The sequence below is a fragment of the Puma concolor genome, chromosome D4 (genome assembly GCF_028749965.1).
Source record: "Puma concolor isolate L17-30 chromosome D4, mPumCon1.1.hap2, whole genome shotgun sequence".
NCBI classification, from domain to species: domain Eukaryota; kingdom Metazoa; phylum Chordata; class Mammalia; order Carnivora; family Felidae; genus Puma; species Puma concolor.
Window position 1 is genome coordinate 40,546,723 of NC_141679.1, and position 17,452 is coordinate 40,564,174.

The 17,452-nt window shown below is 41.9% G+C and overlaps 1 protein-coding gene across 12 annotated transcripts in view; it reads right to left on the reverse strand.

Annotated features, from left to right (window-relative positions):
- FREM1 (FRAS1 related extracellular matrix 1) overlaps positions 1-17,452 on the reverse strand; it is a 200,940-nt gene that overhangs the window by 12,347 nt on the left and 171,141 nt on the right. For 9 of the 12 annotated variants that reach the window (XM_086685328.1, XM_086685331.1, XM_086685325.1 and 6 more), the window contains 8 exons: positions 15,938-16,067; positions 12,752-12,824; positions 6,832-6,981; positions 4,840-5,078; positions 3,702-3,749; positions 3,238-3,402; positions 2,901-3,053; positions 2,378-2,493 (listed from right to left, as the gene is read on the reverse strand). In XM_086685328.1, coding sequence (XP_086541454.1) covers positions 2,378-2,493; positions 2,901-3,053; positions 3,238-3,402; positions 3,702-3,749; positions 4,840-5,078; positions 6,832-6,981; positions 12,752-12,824; positions 15,938-16,067 — 1,074 coding nt within the window. Of the gene's footprint in view, positions 1-2,377; positions 2,494-2,900; positions 3,054-3,237; positions 3,403-3,701; positions 3,750-4,839; positions 5,079-6,831; positions 6,982-12,751; positions 12,825-13,996; positions 15,677-15,937; positions 16,068-17,452 lie in introns of those variants that run through there. The other 3 variants (XM_086685329.1, XM_086685333.1, XR_015243554.1) reach the window with 3 other exon arrangements.

Below are 17,452 nucleotides of genomic sequence, written 5' to 3' on the forward strand. Positions count from 1 at the left end.
CTCTTTCTCTCTCAAAAATAAATAAATAAAAATTTAACAAATTTTTTAAAAAGAATGAGAAATTAAAAAAAAATAAAAAATAGACTTTATAATATTTTATTAGCCTTTTAAAAACTAGTTATAACTTACAGAGAATCAAATGCACAAATGTTTAAGTATTCAATTCAATGAACTTTAACAGTGTATTCCGGTAACAACCATCCAGAGCAAGACATAGAACATTTCCATCACTCTAGAATATTACTTCATGCTACTGCCTCATGGTTTTTTAGTCACCCTACAATCCCTGCCAGAGATAACAGGTTTTTTTTTTTTTTTATTTCTAACACCAACTAATAAATTAGTTTTCCCTATTCGTATCAAAAAATCATATATTTTGTACTCTTATGATGGGCTTCTTCCTCTCTACGTGTTTTTGAGATTTATGGTTACAGGTTTTAGTTCATTCCATTTTATCATTTATAAAATAAATGATCAAAAAAGAAAATTTATCTATTTCCTTGTTGATGGAGAAAATATAAACCACCCCTATAAATCAACTAAGCTAATTTTTTCAAGTAGGCTTCACTGCTGGCACAGATCCCAGGGCGGGGCCTGAACCCACGACCCTGAGATCAAGAGCTGAGCCACCCAGGTGCCCCAGACCCGAACCATTATTATCATGGAAAAAGTTGCCATGAAATTCTTGCGAATGCCCCCCTCCTTTTTTTTTTTTTTTTTCCAGCATCTACTTTTATTTCTCTCAGGTAAATACCTAGGAGTAGAGACGTTAGGTCACAGGGTAAATGCGTGTAAACATAAGACAGTGCCAGACGGTTCTACAAAGTAGTGGTACCATTTTACCATTCCACCAACACACGTGAGAATTCCATTGGCTCTGCACCATCTGACGTTGGCAGTCTTGGTGATTTTACAGTGGGTGGGAAATGGTATTTCACCGTGGTTTTCATCTGCGTTTCCCTGACGTCTAATGGTGGTACATCTTTTCATGTACTTATTGACCAATTGTATATCTTTTCTTGTGAAGCCTCCAAGTCATTTGCTATGTTTTTAATCAGGTTGTCTTCTTGTTATTGATTTATAGGAATTGTCTGTGTTTTCTGGATTTGAGACCTAGGTAGATATACGATTTGAGATTGGCTTTCCCAAATGTGATTTGCTCTTTCATTTTCTTTCTTTCCTTTTAATTTTTTTAAATCTTTATTTATTTTTGAGAGAGAGAGACAGAGTGTGAGCAGGGGAGGAGCAGAGAGTGAGGGAGACACAGAATCTGAAGCAGGCTCCAGGCTCTGAGCTGTCAGCACAGAGCCTGATGCGGGGCTCGAACTCACGAGTGGTGAGATCATGACCTGAGCCGAAGTCGGTCGCTCAACCAACTGAGCCACCCAGGCGCCCCTGCTCTTTCATTTTCTTAATAGTGTTTTTATTTATTTATTTTTAAATCTTTTTTAATGTTTATTTTCGAGAGAGAGAGAGAGATTTTGTGTGTGTGTGTGTGTGTGTGTGTGTGTGTGTGTGTGTGTGTGTGAGGGGGGGCAGAAAGAGAGACACAATCTGAAGCTGACTCCAGGCTCTGAGTTGTTAGCACAGAACCTGACACGGGGCTCCAACTCACAGACCATGAGATCGTGACCTGAGCCAACATCGGACACTTAACCGAGTGACCCATCCAGGTGCCCCTCTTAATAGTGTTTTTAGAGGAGCATAACTTTTTGAATTTGATGAAGTGCAAAATCGGACTGTTATTCACCAGAGACTTCTCTAGTCTCAGTTTCCAGCGGTTGGGGCATATTAGCCGAATAATATCCAGGTAGACGAAAAGGGGGGGTCAGGGATAGGCACATATGCATTTTTAAAGTCTTTCTGGAATAGATAAATTTTGTTGTCATTATTTGACCACAAGTCATCTTGTGTCCCATTGCCCACGGACCCACTGACCCTTTGTCCAACTTGTGTGGCTTCACAATCATCAATGTCTCTTGCATTGTCATAGGTCTGATCCTTTCATTGCCATGTATTTTCAAATTCGTGGGCAGGAACCCTTACTTAATACTACTAACAATAAAATGATAGAAACTACAATGCTGCTGACTCAGAAAAGCTCCTTCTGACTTTCTCCAAAAGATCAAGAAAAGCTAAAAAATAGAACTTCGGCAACGGCACATTTTTCACATAAAAGCGGTAAGTCAAAACACATTATCAAGGTCAATCTCAAATCCATCCTGAACTACGGAACTCTCCTGGGGTTCCTAAAACAAAACCAAGTAGATATCAGACACTCGACGCTTGAATGAAAGAAGCGACCCCGAAGTTGCATGAGAAAAAAGAGAAACGGTATGAAAGAAAACATTAATTAACAGGAAATAGGGTTTCTTACTGTTCTTGGCAAGCTCGGGCTGCTGTGTCCCAGGTGCCTTTCTGTTCCGTGATCACGGAGTGGCAGTAGCCTGAGTGACGGTGCCACCCAGCCGGGCAGGATCCACCTTCCACCTCCTGAAATACAGTTGTCCATGTTGACATGATAAGTCTTTAAAATCTGCAGCCTGCTCTCCGCACAAAGAATCTATGAGTCCCCTATCTCGAACAGAGTCATTTTGTCACCAGAAAGGAGGTCGGCCCTTATCCCAATTCTCCACCTTGAGAGATGTGATGGCTCTCTACAGAAAACACCACTGAAGTCCGCACTGTTTCGATTTTATACCCTTGACATTCTGACGATTAAACAACACGAGTAAACACCTTCTTCAATTGCATCGATTACCTAATGTGCTTTGTGATTTGTAAAACACCACCTGGGCCCTATTTTCCTCTTCACCTTCCAAGTGTGACAAGGGCAGGTGGACGAAGCGTCAGATCACTTGCTATTAGCTTATCACAGAGCATACGGCCAGCAAAGCTACCTTGCTGTTCATCCCGGGTCCAACCTCGGTTTGGGGGCTCCACACTCTCCAGGTAATCCCATCACACTTGTACAGCTTCCGGAGGCTTTCTTGGAAGTGGAAGAGTCCCTTTAATTCCAGTGTGCAGTTCTTTGGAAATGAGGGCAACCGGGCCTGTGGGAAGGAGAGGTGATGTAGATTTGACTTCATGTAAGCTAAGCACACACCCACCTCCTTTAGGTTTTCATTTGTTAGGTAGCGTTTGTGTTGAGCAATCAGTCCCCACGCTAGAAGGCAGTTTTATGGCCCAGCAAACAGCTGGCTCTCCGGTGAATAGGAAGTAAAAAGATTTTCCTACCTGTCTGGAGAAGTGTGAGCCAGTTGTGGATTCCACCTTATCTGCCTGAGGCAATTCTGCCCCTTGGCTTGTCTTCTGCGGCTGATTAATACTGGACATGTTGGCCTTCCTTTGGTGAGACGGGGAACTATCATCCTGTAGTTGCAGGGAAACCATTCCACGATACTTGAGGAAATCAGAAAGCAACAATAAAGAAAACATAAACACCCAGGTAGCAAACAAAAACATTTGTCGGGAAAATGAGCAACTCAAAAATTGGATTAAAGCAAAAAAGATAAAAGTCTGTGGTGTTCTTTTTTTTGTTTTGTTTTGTTTTGTTTCTTTCCTGGCCATCCAAGCCTCTGAAACAAATTTCAAAACAGGCTTTTAAGAGAAATACATAAATGCAGAAGAAAAATAATTTCACTAAATGTTTTGCATCCATAAACACAAGAAATTTAGTAATTCTCTCAAATTGTGCTTACATTATAGATGATGTCTGTTCCATTTCTATAAACAGAGGATGGAAGAACCTGAAATCAACAAAGTACAAAATATGAATAAACTTGGCTTGAAAAATAACTAGCAATGGGGTAAAACCCTTCCAGTAAGATCTTGTTAGTGTCTAAAAATTTTTAAAACATATGTTTCCTAAGGGGCGCCTGGGTGGCTCAGTCGGTTAAGTGTCCAACTTTGGCTCAGGTCATGATCTTGCAGTCCGTGAGTTCGAGCCCCACATCGGGCTCTCTCTCCCTCAAAAAATAAATGAAGGAGAAGAAGGAGAGAGAAGAAGGAGAAGAAGGAGAAGAAGGAGAAGAAGAAGAAAGAAACAAAACACGTATGTTTCTTAAGACGTTCCATACCCAGGGGCACCTGAGTGGCTCAGTTGGTTAAGCGCTGACTTCAGCTTAGGTCATGGTCTTATGGTTTGAGTTTGAGCCCCACATGGGGCTCTCTGCTGTCAGTGGAGAGCCTCTTCCTCTCTCTCTGTCCCTCCCCCCACATTCTCTCTCTCTCTCTCTCTCTCTCAAAAATAAATAAACATTAAAAATTTAAAAAAAACTTTCCATGATCAAATCATTAGAGTTTTTAAAATCACTGGACCTATTCACAACTTATCAGTGTTGATTCGGACATTCATAGCTTCAGTTATGGAGAAAAGACATCCTTACTTTGGTGATATGTCAATAGTACACAGCGGTCTAAGAAAACATACACATACACACACACAGGAATGCACATACACTCATGAGTGTTTGCCTGATTATAATTCTGGGCTAATAAGGTCAACATCACAGTTTCCACACCCGAGTAGATCACATAATCTCATTCTGTTCCAGGGTCACTGGCATTCCCTATCTGTTTTGATCACAAAAGGAACCAAAGCAGAAACCATATGGATGAGTCAGCATATCCATCACCTCGAGTAGTACCATTAAGGAAGTGCGGCAGCATTCTGATATCTGTATACAAAAGACACTGCCTGATTGGGCACGGAACCATGGCTCCCACTCATTATGAGAAGCAAACAGCTTCTTCAGCGTTGGGGAACGCTCATTAGTGTTTTTTGATTCTTTCACAATGTACTCCACACGTCACATCCCCGAAGCTCCCCATCCTTACTGTTTTGCCTTTCCCTTGGGTCCTCAGCTTCATACGAGAAAGATCTGTGGAAGCAAAGCCCTGGAGAGTGTCTCCCCTGGTGACTGCTGGCCGCTTGGAAGATGGAAGGGGTCTTCTTTCCAGATGAAAGGAACCAGAAGTGGCGGGTGAGGAAGACCCTGGGGACAGCGGGCGCCAAAGGCCCTTCTCCCACGCACTGTGCTTGTTTGGGTTGAAGGAATATGAAGGATAGCACTGTCCTGGAGGCATGAAAGATGGCAGGTCAGTTCATTGTACACAAACAGATAAGTGATCACGTCGACACAGCCCCCGGGGCAGCTTGTCATTGAACTGAGATGGATGGTGTTCCCACCAGATGTTGCCTTTTTGCCATTTGCCAGAAACTCCTCTACTCTTCATCAGTTTCCGTGCAGGAGAGCCGTGCCCTTCTGCACATCTACAGGGCGATTATAAAGTCAGGACGATGATTTCACAAACCACAAACGGAAACCATTGTCACGATTTTATAATCATGCCACATACTTGAGAAACGGCCTCACTTCGTGTTCCAGCATTCCTCAATAGATCAGGTTTATTTCACTGACCAAGTATCACTCCGTAAACACTTCCAAGGGTTCATCCTTTCCCCAGTCTCCTAGAGGTAGAAACTGGAACTGTTGGAAAAGTGCAAAATCAAGTAACAGTTCTAAAAATTAGCACTCAGGGGCACCTGGGTGGCTCAGTCGGTTGAGCGTCCGACTTCAGCTTGGGTCATGATATCATGGTTCGTGAGTTCAAGTCCTGCGTCAGGCTTTGTGCTGACAGCTCAGAGCCCGGAACCCGCTTCAGATTCTGTGATTCCCTCTCTCTCTGCCCCCTCCTGTTCATGCTCTCTCTCTCTCTCTCTCTCAAAAATAAAATATTAAAAAATTTTAAAAATAATACAATAAATAAAAATGAGCATTCAACTGTCACGGAACAAATATCCAATAAATCTTATTGGAGCTACTTCTATGGGAAACATTCCCAATAAGTATGACAAAAACCTAAACCCAGAACCCTCATGTGGATATTTTATACTTCATGTCTAAAGCGTGGAGTTCACGTATTGTAGGTACTTCCTGTGAACAGAAAATTCTATTGAAAAACAAGTGAATTTGGCAATGAAGATGGTGGGAAAAGATGTTGTGGAAACATGAGTATTATAAAGGGAAGAGGATAATGTCTATATTTTATTATAGGATGAGAAAGAACAGGAGAGAGCGGATTTCAGGTAAGGAAAACATACCATGGGGCATGACAGGTGTAAAATCAGGGGTCTAAGTCTGCGCATGGTAACTGGACACTTGTCAAATGCTAAATAGACACGTAAGTAGAAAGGGTTTGGCAGGAAGAAAAAAATCAGAGCAGCAAGGACTGTGCTTGGTCTTTATTTTATTTAGTTCACAGGTCGTTCTTTTGCATATACTATCCAGGACCTATTTTGGCTCTGCACTCCAAGGTTATTCATTAATATTCTCCAGCTGCTCCTGAATCCCCTAGCCAGCTGCATCTTTCACGTCTATTTTTCTCCAATTCCTTCCTCTCTTAGAATTTTCCTGGTCACACTACAGTGGGGGCTCAGATTTTAGGCATTAAGAGCTCTCTTTCACAGAGGAAGATAATTACAGCCCTACAAACTCTGGGGGAAAAATAATTGTCGATAGATTCTCACCAACATTGTTTCCCCCTCGGTGAGAACAACAAACGGGTAGGAGAAAAAAAAAAAAAAAAAAAAAACAAAACAACTACGGCACTGACTTGTTGCCTTTCTCAAACGAGAGTTCTTAGCGGGACGAAAACCACATGAAGCAGAAAGCAGAATAAAGGGCCTGCAACACGACTGAGGTTGCTTTCTTGACAAGAAATTAAGCATTCTGATTTGAAGGCGTTATCAGGCACACTGGCTGTTGAAAGCCAGCAGCCAGAGCGCCAGGACCGCTCCTGATTTCGAGATGAGGATCAAAAGAATACCTCCTTTTGAGTCCAAAATTTTCACTGCCGCTTTTGTCTTTATGCCAAGAACTGCATTCACAGGGGAGTTGAGAATTACTTCAAAGACCTCATCATCTTCCTCTAATCCGTCATAGGTAATTGCTATATTCCACATCTTAGTTGACATTCCTACAAGAAGTAAACATTTTAATTACTCTTTAATTGCTATTTCAATCACCTAGGTGTCAGAGAAATATATTAATTAACATGTCTACAGCGAGGCTGCAGTAGCCCGAGTGAGCTATTGTACTGCTCCCGACACACTGAGGTCCTGCTGTTCTCCCAAATAATATTAAAAGACCACATTTGTTCCTGGACAATGATGATTCCGTTTCAATGCAAACACTGTAACAAAAAAAGTGAGCCGCGTTAGGCAAGGGATGAACAACAACAACAAAAAAAATGGTTAGTCGATGAGATCCAAGGCTTATTTTTCGCCACCCCCCCACCCCGACCTGCCCCTTCTCTTCTTAGGAATAAACAAGCACTGCAATCTTAAAACCTTAATAGTTCCAAAAATCTTAAGAGGTTGGTACAGACAGTTAAAAGTGATTATTGGATGGTACTTCACACTATTCATGGAACCCTTGAAATGATTGATTTCTGAAGACAGCTGCCTCTATCGGCTGCTCCACTTCCTGAGGTCCTTCTAGCCCACAAATGCTTTTTCTAATGATGTAATACTCAGTATTTGATATCCTCCTAGAGAGTATTTATGGGCTGGGGGTTTTAGAAATAGAGCCAATGTTGTTGTTGTTGTTGTTGTTTTCCCTTTCTGTCTGCCTCTGCTCATGGAGTTACAATCAAGCTCGGTTCACGGTAACTTTGTGAACTTAATCCCAGTTTGGAACTTACAAACATATCCCCAGCCATTCTGTCACCGCTAAGGTGGGATGCCAAGGAATCCCAGAAACACGAAATATGAAAGCTGGAAGAATCATGTGAGACTGTCTAATCCTGACCAGTTTCCATGACATGGATTACAGGGTCTCCCCCTTTAGTTTATTTAGAAGAAAAAATGGTGGGAGGAGTTAAAAAAAAAAAAAAAAGTACTGTTCAGTAGAGAAAGGAGGCTAAAGGTTAAGGGAAAAAAAAGATAACAAATTTATGGTTTAACCTTCCAGGACTAAGTTTTGAAAACTTGACTCTGTGGCATTTACTCATTGGCTACGTGAAGACTCTTATTCCCATAAAGCCATCTATATAAGCAGTCAAACTTTTTTTTTTTTTTCCTAGCCTTCTCTTCCAAAAATCTGGATTCTTGTCTTCCTGTAGATGGTTTGCTGCAGATTTATGCCTCTCGTTTGGTCCATCTATATGACAGCCACCTGTTTGAAGGTCGTGTCACCTACAGATTTAAGGATCTAATCAAAGTTTCCTCAATCCCCCAGCAGAATTCAATGGAAAGAGGAAACTGTTCACCCATCCTACTCTTGGCTGCCCTTAGAGGGGGGAAAGAATTAAGTGTATTTGAAATAATTTTATTTAAAAAAAAAAAAAAAAACCCAAGCTGACTGCCAATTTCAGTTTTCCATACCAACTGATTCATAAATCAATTACTTTCGCGATCTTTGCAAAAACAGAAGTTGAAACACCTAACATAAAATACTATGTAATTCCCACCTCATGGACGGATTAAATCAACCCGTCACAATATACATTTTTGTCTCTATCGTGTACTTACCTTTGCTTTAGCTGCTATGGAGAATACCAGAGGTACAACATCGGCAAGCCCTGACATAAAGGATTAAAATCTCTTTGAAGAGACAAGATGTAAATGTCAGAAAAGTCCATTGTTCAAGGCTATGTATGGTTAGCGGCCAAAAGATACAGGATGGATGGTAAATACTAAATGCATGTGGGCTCCCGAGTTGGTAGGTTTGGGAGGGAGGAAGTGGGAAAACAGCGCAAGCAAAGGCAGGAAGGTAGCAAAGGCCTTGAACGGGGAAGGCTGAGCAAATTCGCTGGCTGGAAGGGAGGTCACGCCAGGCACTAGGAGGTAGGAGGGCAGCAACGGTGGGATGTAGCCAGAAGGCAGAGAGCCCTGGACACCAGGTGGCTGGATTCAGACTTTCAGCCATAGGCAACAGGGAAGGCCCTTGGAAACGAATGTCTTAGAAAAATGAATCTGAGTGTTACGCAAAAAGATTTAGGAGCCCAGGAAGACGGGCAAAGAGGCTAGAAGTGGGGAGACCACAGAGGCAGCTGTTGTAATAAACCTGGCATGAAGGGATAAGAGACCAGACAGTGAAGAAAGTATATACATACTAAGAATTTTAATATTCAAAGAACTGTTTTGACTCTCAAAACCCCAAAAGTCAAGCATTATTCAAATAAAAGTCCAATAACAACAACAAAGAATTCCAAGTCCCAACCAATTGCCTCTTGTTTTAAGAATCATGTTTTTAAAACATTATAGTACCCCTCCCCCACACAAAAACCTTAACATTGTTCTATGACCTTATGGAGTAGAACCAGATGGTTAGAGAAAATCTATTCCAAATTTCATTTAAGTATTTTCTGATTGGTTTGCTTGCATTTCAATTTTGTTTCTATGCCTACCAGGTGTGCACATAGAACCAACTTTTCCAGGTTAATGAGATTGGAAGTAAGAACTTTCTGGGTTTTTCTTTTGCCTTCCTCTCCCATTTTCAAGGTGCGAAGTAGTTGTTAAATCACTGAGATTATAAGCAATTTCAGAAGGCTTGAACTGGCCTCCTGTTCCCATAAAACAAAAGGCGTTGAAGAAAAGGTGTCATTTTATGCAGACACACACTTTACAGAGTAGGTCCATTACTGGATACTTGCCTGCAAAGCGGATGTTACGATGGAAAGACATTTGCTCAATGTTTTTTAGTAAATGCCATGTTAGAGATCTGTTCCTTTGGAAAACATTTTGACTCTTAGGAGTGACTTAGTCATTCAATCAGGAAAGCAGCAAACCTTTCAAGAGCACATACTTGAAAGGAAAACAATCTTTTCCTTAAGAGTATTTACACTTCTAATCAAGATCAGCCACAATAGCTGAATGCTAAATCAGCAGAATTAGCTTTGGGTTCAGTACAATGGCAGCAAGCATAGCTCACCAGTCTCAACAATGACCCCGTTTCTCTCCACCCCCTCTTAAAAATTCTCAAACCTTCCAATAGCCCACCAAGTTTGATTTCTGGCTGCTGTTTTTAAGCAAACAAGCAGATTGCTTTGGGCATGGGGGTGGGGAATGGGGATGGGGACACCAGACCCAGAAGAGGCAAGGATTAACAATATGGGAGTGGGGGAGCCTGGGTGGCTCATTCGGTTGTGCGCCTGACCTCAGCTCAGGCCATGATCTCACAGCTCTGTGAGTTCGAGCCCCGCGTCAGGCTCTGTGCTGACAGCTCAGAACCGGGAGCCTGCTTCAGATTCTGTGTCTCCCTCTCCCTCTGTCCTTCCCCTGTTCACACTCTGTCTCTCTCTCAAAATAAATAAACATTAAAAAAAATTAAAGAAAAAAACCAATCTGGGAGTATATAAACATTTCTAGGACCTGTGAACATAGGGAACTTTGAAATGTTCTAAAGCAAGCCTTCAATTTATGAAACCATTTCTGGCTGACAAATTCTAAAACAATGAACAGGCAAAGATTGTTTCTTTCTAACTTACAAGATTTTTTTTCTTAAAATGTCTAAATAATCCCCAAATTCGTGACCAGTTAGATGCTCCAGAAGTCTAGTATCTACTCACAAAAGCATGTAAACTCTTCCAGACAAATCAGTATTTGTCTTATCCAGTGGAACCTCTGAGAGGTTCCCCTAAACGTGATACTTTTTAGTTCCTATCAGTCGCAACAGAGTACCCGGCAAGCCTGCTCAAACTCTACTAAAAGCCAGAATCACTCCAGATCTTGTGACAAACGGACCTCAAATAATAAAGATGACATATAACAACGACTCTTGGCTCTCAGAAAGTGGAAACATTGTAGGGTGCCTGGGTAGCTCATTGGGTTAAGCATCCCATTCTTGATTTTGGCTCAGGTCATGATCCCAGAGTTGTAGGATCAAGTCCCATATCAGGCTTGAGAGTGGAGTCTGCTTGAGATTCTCTCTCTCCCTCTCTGCCACCTGCCGCCTGCCCCCCCCACCCCCACACTTTTTTTCCTCTCTCAAAATAAATAAATCTTTTTTTTTTTTTTTTTTTTTTTTTAGTGGAAGGGCTGGAACTCCCTTAACATGAAGTACAAAACGGGAATACACAGAGAAATTGCCCCAAATCCTTTCATCTTAGGGTTGACCAGAACCTAAGAGCCTGTGGCCATCTGTGGGTAAACATCAGATACATAATGGAAGCAGCTCTTCTACCAAGTAGGTCACTTGAAGAACAAACTTACGCAAGTCAAACTTAAATATCACAGGAAGGAGGCCAACGCGACATCTGGGTTGTTTCATGTCAAATTTAAGGTTCATTGTTATAGGTTGAGTTGGGTCGCTCAAAATCTGTATGTTGAAATCCTAATTCCTAGTACTTCAGGATGTGACCTTATTTGGAAAAAAGCTCATTACAGATGTAACTGTCAAGATAAAGTCACACTAGAGTGGGCCTCTAATCCATTGTGATTGATTTCCCTATAAAGAGGGGAAATTTGGACACAGACACATACACGAGGACGCCATGTTGGGGACAAGGGCAGAGATTGGTGTGGATGCCGCAGAAGCCAAGGAATGCCAATGACCAGCAAGTCACCAGAGCGTGGAAGACAGGCATGGGGCAGATTCTCTCTCACAGCCCCCAGAAAGAATCAACCCCACTGACAACTTGTTCTTGAACTTATAGCCTCCAGAACTGTGAGAAAATAAATTTCTGTTTTTAAGTTACCATGTTTGTGATACTTAGTAAGGGCAGCCTTAGCAAACTAGTCACAAACCATCATGCTACTTGCGGTGAACTGCAGAAAGGCATTTCTTTTCTATGTTTACTATTAAGGTGGTCAGTTCTGGAGCAGGGATGATATCCAGGCCATTTTGTTCTGCCTTTGCTTGAAACAGTATGTGTCAGTGGCAAGATAATGGCAAGGGTTTTGACTTGGTGGAATGTTCTCGGAAGGCAGAACACCTCCTCTGCAGGAGAGCACCAAGCCACGAGCCCTGGCTGCTTCTCAAGGCCCTCTCCATTTGCCCCTGGACAGGTGATGCATGCCCATCCCAGACGAGAGGGAAAGAGAGAGAACCATGCGGTACAGTGAAGGAGAGTTACCCGCCCCTTCTGCAGAGGCCAGGGAAGGAAGGTGTTGGTCCAGCTTTAGTGCTTTAGGGACAGCTCACCCTGAAGTCCCCTTCTCCTTCTTCTTCTACTTGCTCAGAATACCACCTCCTCTGGGAAGTCTTCCAGGATTCCCCTCAACCAGAACAATGGCTCCTCCTTTGGGTCCCAATGTACTATCAGTGAGTTGTTTTCACGGCTCTATTTCCCACACAATAGAATGCCTTTAAGAGTCGGCACCCCTTTTGCACCTAGCAAAATTTTTCCACAGATTTAAACAAAGTATGTGCTATCTAATGAATCTTCCCCGCAATCTCCTCAAAGCAACCTATTCCAAGAGAAATCATGTAGAAATGGCCTCATGTGAATATGACATTCTGAAAATTTCCATCACAATATGAGGCTATTTCAGCTTTGGGTTAGGACTCTAAACAATTTTTTTAATGATTTTCTGGATTTTTTGGATATTTGCCTGGATATTTTCTTTTTATTTGTTATGAGTTTTCTTCTCATTTTAAACGAATATTCACTTGTGATTAAATGAAACACGAAGGGCAAAACCTCAAGGCCAAACTGATCTCTCTTGCAGGGGCTGAAGTAAGTCCCCATAATCTCCACACATTCTTACAAAAAACGGGAAACAAACTATAGACACGAAATGTACCTGGGTCAAACTGAATCAGTTTAGATGGAGTCAGAGTGAAGTCTTTTCCAACTGTAGCAGACACTTGCTTGACCTTAAGAGGGAAAAGAAAATATCCTTTTTTAAGAAAAATAAATATTATTTTAATAGAGAAACATCTAGTCTAGTATCATAACAGATTAAATTCATGCCTTTTTTTTTTTTTTTTTTTTTTTTTTTTTTTTTAGGGAGGCTCTATGCCCAACCTGGGGCTTGAACTTATGACCCCAGGATCAAGAGTCGAATGCTCTACTGACTGAGCCAGGCGGGTGCCCTTAAATTCATGCTCTTAAGTGTGTTTTTTTTTTTTTTAATTTTTTTTCAACGTTTTTATTTATTTTGGGGACAGAGAGAGACAGAGCATGAACGGGGGAGGGGCAGAGAGAGAGGGAGACACAGAATCGGAAACAGGCTCCAGGCTCTGAGCCATCAGCCCAGAGCCCGATGCGGGGCTCGAACTCCCGGACCGCGAGACCATGACCTGGCTGAAGTCGGACGCTCAACCGACTGCGCCACCCAGGCGCCCCTTAAGTGTGTTTTTAACAGAAGGGCTTTTTAAAAATTATAATCAACCATTTTAGATCTAGGCTACATGGATCTTCCTTAAAGTTAACTTTTTTCTTAGACTAATATCAACGGAAGTAAAAGTAAAGCTTTTTCTTTCTTTTTTTTCTTCTTGCTTCTTTCTAAACGGTTTGGTCTTTGGAGAAAGCAACATAAATTTTAAACAATATTTTTCTCTTTGTTATGAGTATCCATTTATTACCTTACCTTCCTCCTGCCCCAACCTGGCTTTGAAATAGTGTCTGGGAGGGAAGGGAGTGGGGGAGGAGAAGTAACACCAGACAAGTAGCTGTGAGGTACCCTACGAGCTCCAGGGCACTGAGTGACTTTGACAGGTTGAACCGAAACAGGCCTCGTCCATTCTCCTGTCTGGGTGAAACCATCTCCCTTCACAGAAGTGAATGAAAGCTCCACAGGGATGACAGACCTGGTGAACAGCCACGCAAAATCAATCCGCACGCAGGACTGAGGGTTTTCGAGGCTCCATGAAGTAAGTTGTTAATGACAACAACAACAACAACAACAACAACAAAAATTGCTCTAAAGAGACTACTTACTGATCTCTTGTTCCCCACTCCTAGGGCTAAAAACCAGAGGGGATTTAGGGCTCTCAAGTCACGACCTTATCTTCCCCCAGAGGGAGCCTAAATACGTGTTAAGAAGAGTGTCCTTGGCGAGTTTGAAAAAGGTCATCGGATGAGAACCCTGCGTAAGCACAACAAGCAGCTGTTACCTTGCACTCTTTTAGACATCTAAGATGGCCCAGAAAGGGAGTTACTATATTTCCTCACTTTCCAACAAAGAAATCAAGTGCACAATTGCAAACTTAAAAGTTCCCATTTTTTCTGGCTTTAGATCCTACCTCCATTTGTAATCAAAGGCCCCGAGATCTGCTAATGGGTCTGCAGCGGAAACGTTTTGCTGAAGAGGGTACTTCCTCCCAGGCTTCCATTTGTTCTTGGCCTACAATGCCAAGGCTCTTCCTGAACCACCTTTCGTTGCGAAAAGGCAGCCCATCGTTCTCCTGTATCCACCATATGCTGGAAGTTACATTTCCGTGCACACGCAAGTACTTAGTATTTACCACCACTGGGTTTGCAGAATCCGATGTGGGAAAAGGAATGGTCTGAGGCAAGGTGGTCGGAGCAATGATCTCGGCGAAGGTGCACAATTCGAACCAGCGCAAACAACACAGGGGAGAGCGCTTTCTCTTTCTCTGCTTCTGGTCAAGACGCCAGTAAGCACCTGGGCTCTAGGTAGAGCTGTCCCTGGAGGCTCAGGGCTGTGTTTGATGAAGGCCTGGCCACTCAGCTGACAGGCTCACAGTGTGCATTCAGCTTCGGGAGACAAAAGGTTCCCTGTCACACCACATATGTTCTTTCTACCTGGCAAGGTGAATGGTATATGGCCCAAAACTCTAGACTCGAGCGTATGGTGTTGTCTGTAGAAGACCAAAGCGTTATTAGAAAACCATTCGGACAGATTTCTTTTTGTGTGAACAATCTGGAAAGATAAATACCAAATGTGGATATGGTAGAATTTAGGTGCACAAGGTTCTGAGGGTGATTTGAATTGATTATTGTAATTGAGATTTAACTGAGATGACCATTTTTTTTTTCCCCAAAAGCTAATATCACTCACTGCCCTTTTCAGGAGATTGAGGAGCAGTATTCAAAGCTCATTTGCCATTGTTAGTTTGTGAAAGCTTTTCAAGCTGTCATTCTCTTGAAGTGGTATTGTGATGGCAACTCCTAAAAAAAAAAAAAATTCCTTCAGTTCTAGACGTCTTCGGTTGTGCTCCATGGTCCGTGTCTATGGAAAGCAATAGCAAGTTGACTAATCAATCTAAAAGTGATTACTGAGTATCCTTTATATCTCAGAGGCCTGGATTGATAAATGTTCTCTTAATTTTGACTTGGGTGACTCTTTTTTATTTTTGAGAGAGAAAAGCTCATGAAAGTGCAGGAGAAGGGCCCAGGAGGAGAGAGAGAGAGAGAGAGAGAGAGAGAAGGAGAGAGGGAGACATTCCAAGCAGGCTCCATGCTCAGCATGGAGGTTAACGTGGGCTCGATCCCATGACCTTGGGATCATGACCTGAACTGAAATCAAGAGTCGGATGCTCAACTGACTGAGCCACCTAGGCGCCCCAACCTGGGTGACTCTTAAGTTTGTCCCTTGATTTTCCTCATCCACTGAGACCACACGAAGCGATCCTGGTGCATACTAAGAGAAAGCCATTTGGGGGCTGAAATGTGGTCTGGAGACCTCATTGAATGTCTTACATGCAGGGTTTCTTTGCCAAAGCAGAGCTTGGCCAGGGTTCACTAGGTTGGATCCATCTCCCTGTAAAATCAAACTTCAGGTCTTAGTAACCAGATTTAAAAATTAAAAGTGAGTTAGAAATTCCTTATCCAGGAGCTAATGAAGTTAGATAAAACGCAGAAGGACAAGGAGATGTTTGATGTAGAATCTCCAAAATAAACGTGGCAATCCTGCAATTTGAAATCTCCTTGGTTACTCTGGTTTTCTCTTTAAGAAAATCATGAAAGGCACCAACCAGCAACCCAAGTTTTAGCCTGGAAGTTTATATTTTAGACTTGTTACCTTTACACTCACGAAGGCTGAGTCCATGGAATATCCCCTTCTGGTAATTTCTAAGGATAATATGCCCACAGTCTCACAGACCTCATATTCAGCCTGTGACCATTCAATATGAGACCACTTCAGTTCCAAGCTGTACATGAAAGGAAAAGAAAAGAGAAAATAATTTTTAAAAATGCATAGTAAATGCCAGTAGGGATCCTCTGATTGGTAGGAGATGGAACTCATGGTGGGAGGTTCCTCTCATGGTGACAGACGTGGTTCATCAACGTATAACAGTGTTAAAAATTCCTTACACTTACTTGATACTTTTTAGTTCAAAAAGAAATTTCACTAACAATCTCATCTGATGCTTACAACAAATGCCATGAGGCAGAAAGAGTAAATGTTAGAATTCTATTTCACAAATGCAGAAACTAAGGTTAAGAAGCTGTCGGAGGTCCCCCAGTTATTAATGACAAGAAAGGGACTCAAACCTGAGTGCTCTGAAGGGAAATAAACCAGCAGTTGTGAAGTTCAAGGAGACATTCTTTTTTTTTTTTTTTTTTTTTTTTTTTTTTCAGGAAAGGCCACTGATAGGAAATCTTCTCTCTTACTTTTTGGCCCTCATTAGTACATCAAGAACTGCTCCAGATGCATATCTCTGAACTTAGGTTCAGTTTAATAACCTGTTATCTTTCAGGATGTGCCCAGGAATTAAAATGTGCATGGGTTTTATAACCACTATCTATTCCTTCTTCTGTGCATATAAAAGGGCTGACTGACATGTAGCTTGGATGCAACTGAATAAACCTGATAACCAGGGGTGGTCTTTTTCCCACAAGAGATTTAGTGATCCCAACATTGGATGGGAGCTGTCTACTTTACTCCTCATAATACATAGAGAATTTTTTTCTTTTCTTTTTTTCTTTTTTTCAGAAAAGAAAACCAAGCTTAAGAGAGGTTAAATAATCAGCTTAAAGGCAAAAAGCTACGACAAAGCTAATAGATGGCAGAGTTGAAATCTCCAGCCTACATCTGAAGCCAAATGTTCCATTCCTTCTGTACCACTCTTCTTCCCAGTTGAAGTCCTTCATGACTCCTGTTGCTTGAGCTCAAGCAGAGGAATACAATTTTATCCTTACACTTCCCTTTTTGAGGTGAGAAGATGTGAAGTTGGTTACCTAAACATTTCTCTCCAAACGTGTTCTTACCTTTTGCACCCCTGCAACCTTCAGCAATATAAGACACAAGCAATCTTCACTATCAGTATTCACAATACACACAGAATTCACAATACAGTATTATTACTGTATTCTCAATCTTCCAACTAGATGTAGGCTCTTTCTTCTAGATTTCTAAATGTATTTTTTTTTTTTTACAACTTTTTCCTGCAGAACTAGAAATCCTGGGTGCCACCATGTAGGGCATGGAATCTCCAAATTCCACAGAGTTCTTCAGGCTTTCCTGGGGACCATTCACATTAAAGAGTAAGTGTATCCCCTCATAACCTCTTCATGTCTTTGCACCAATCATGTG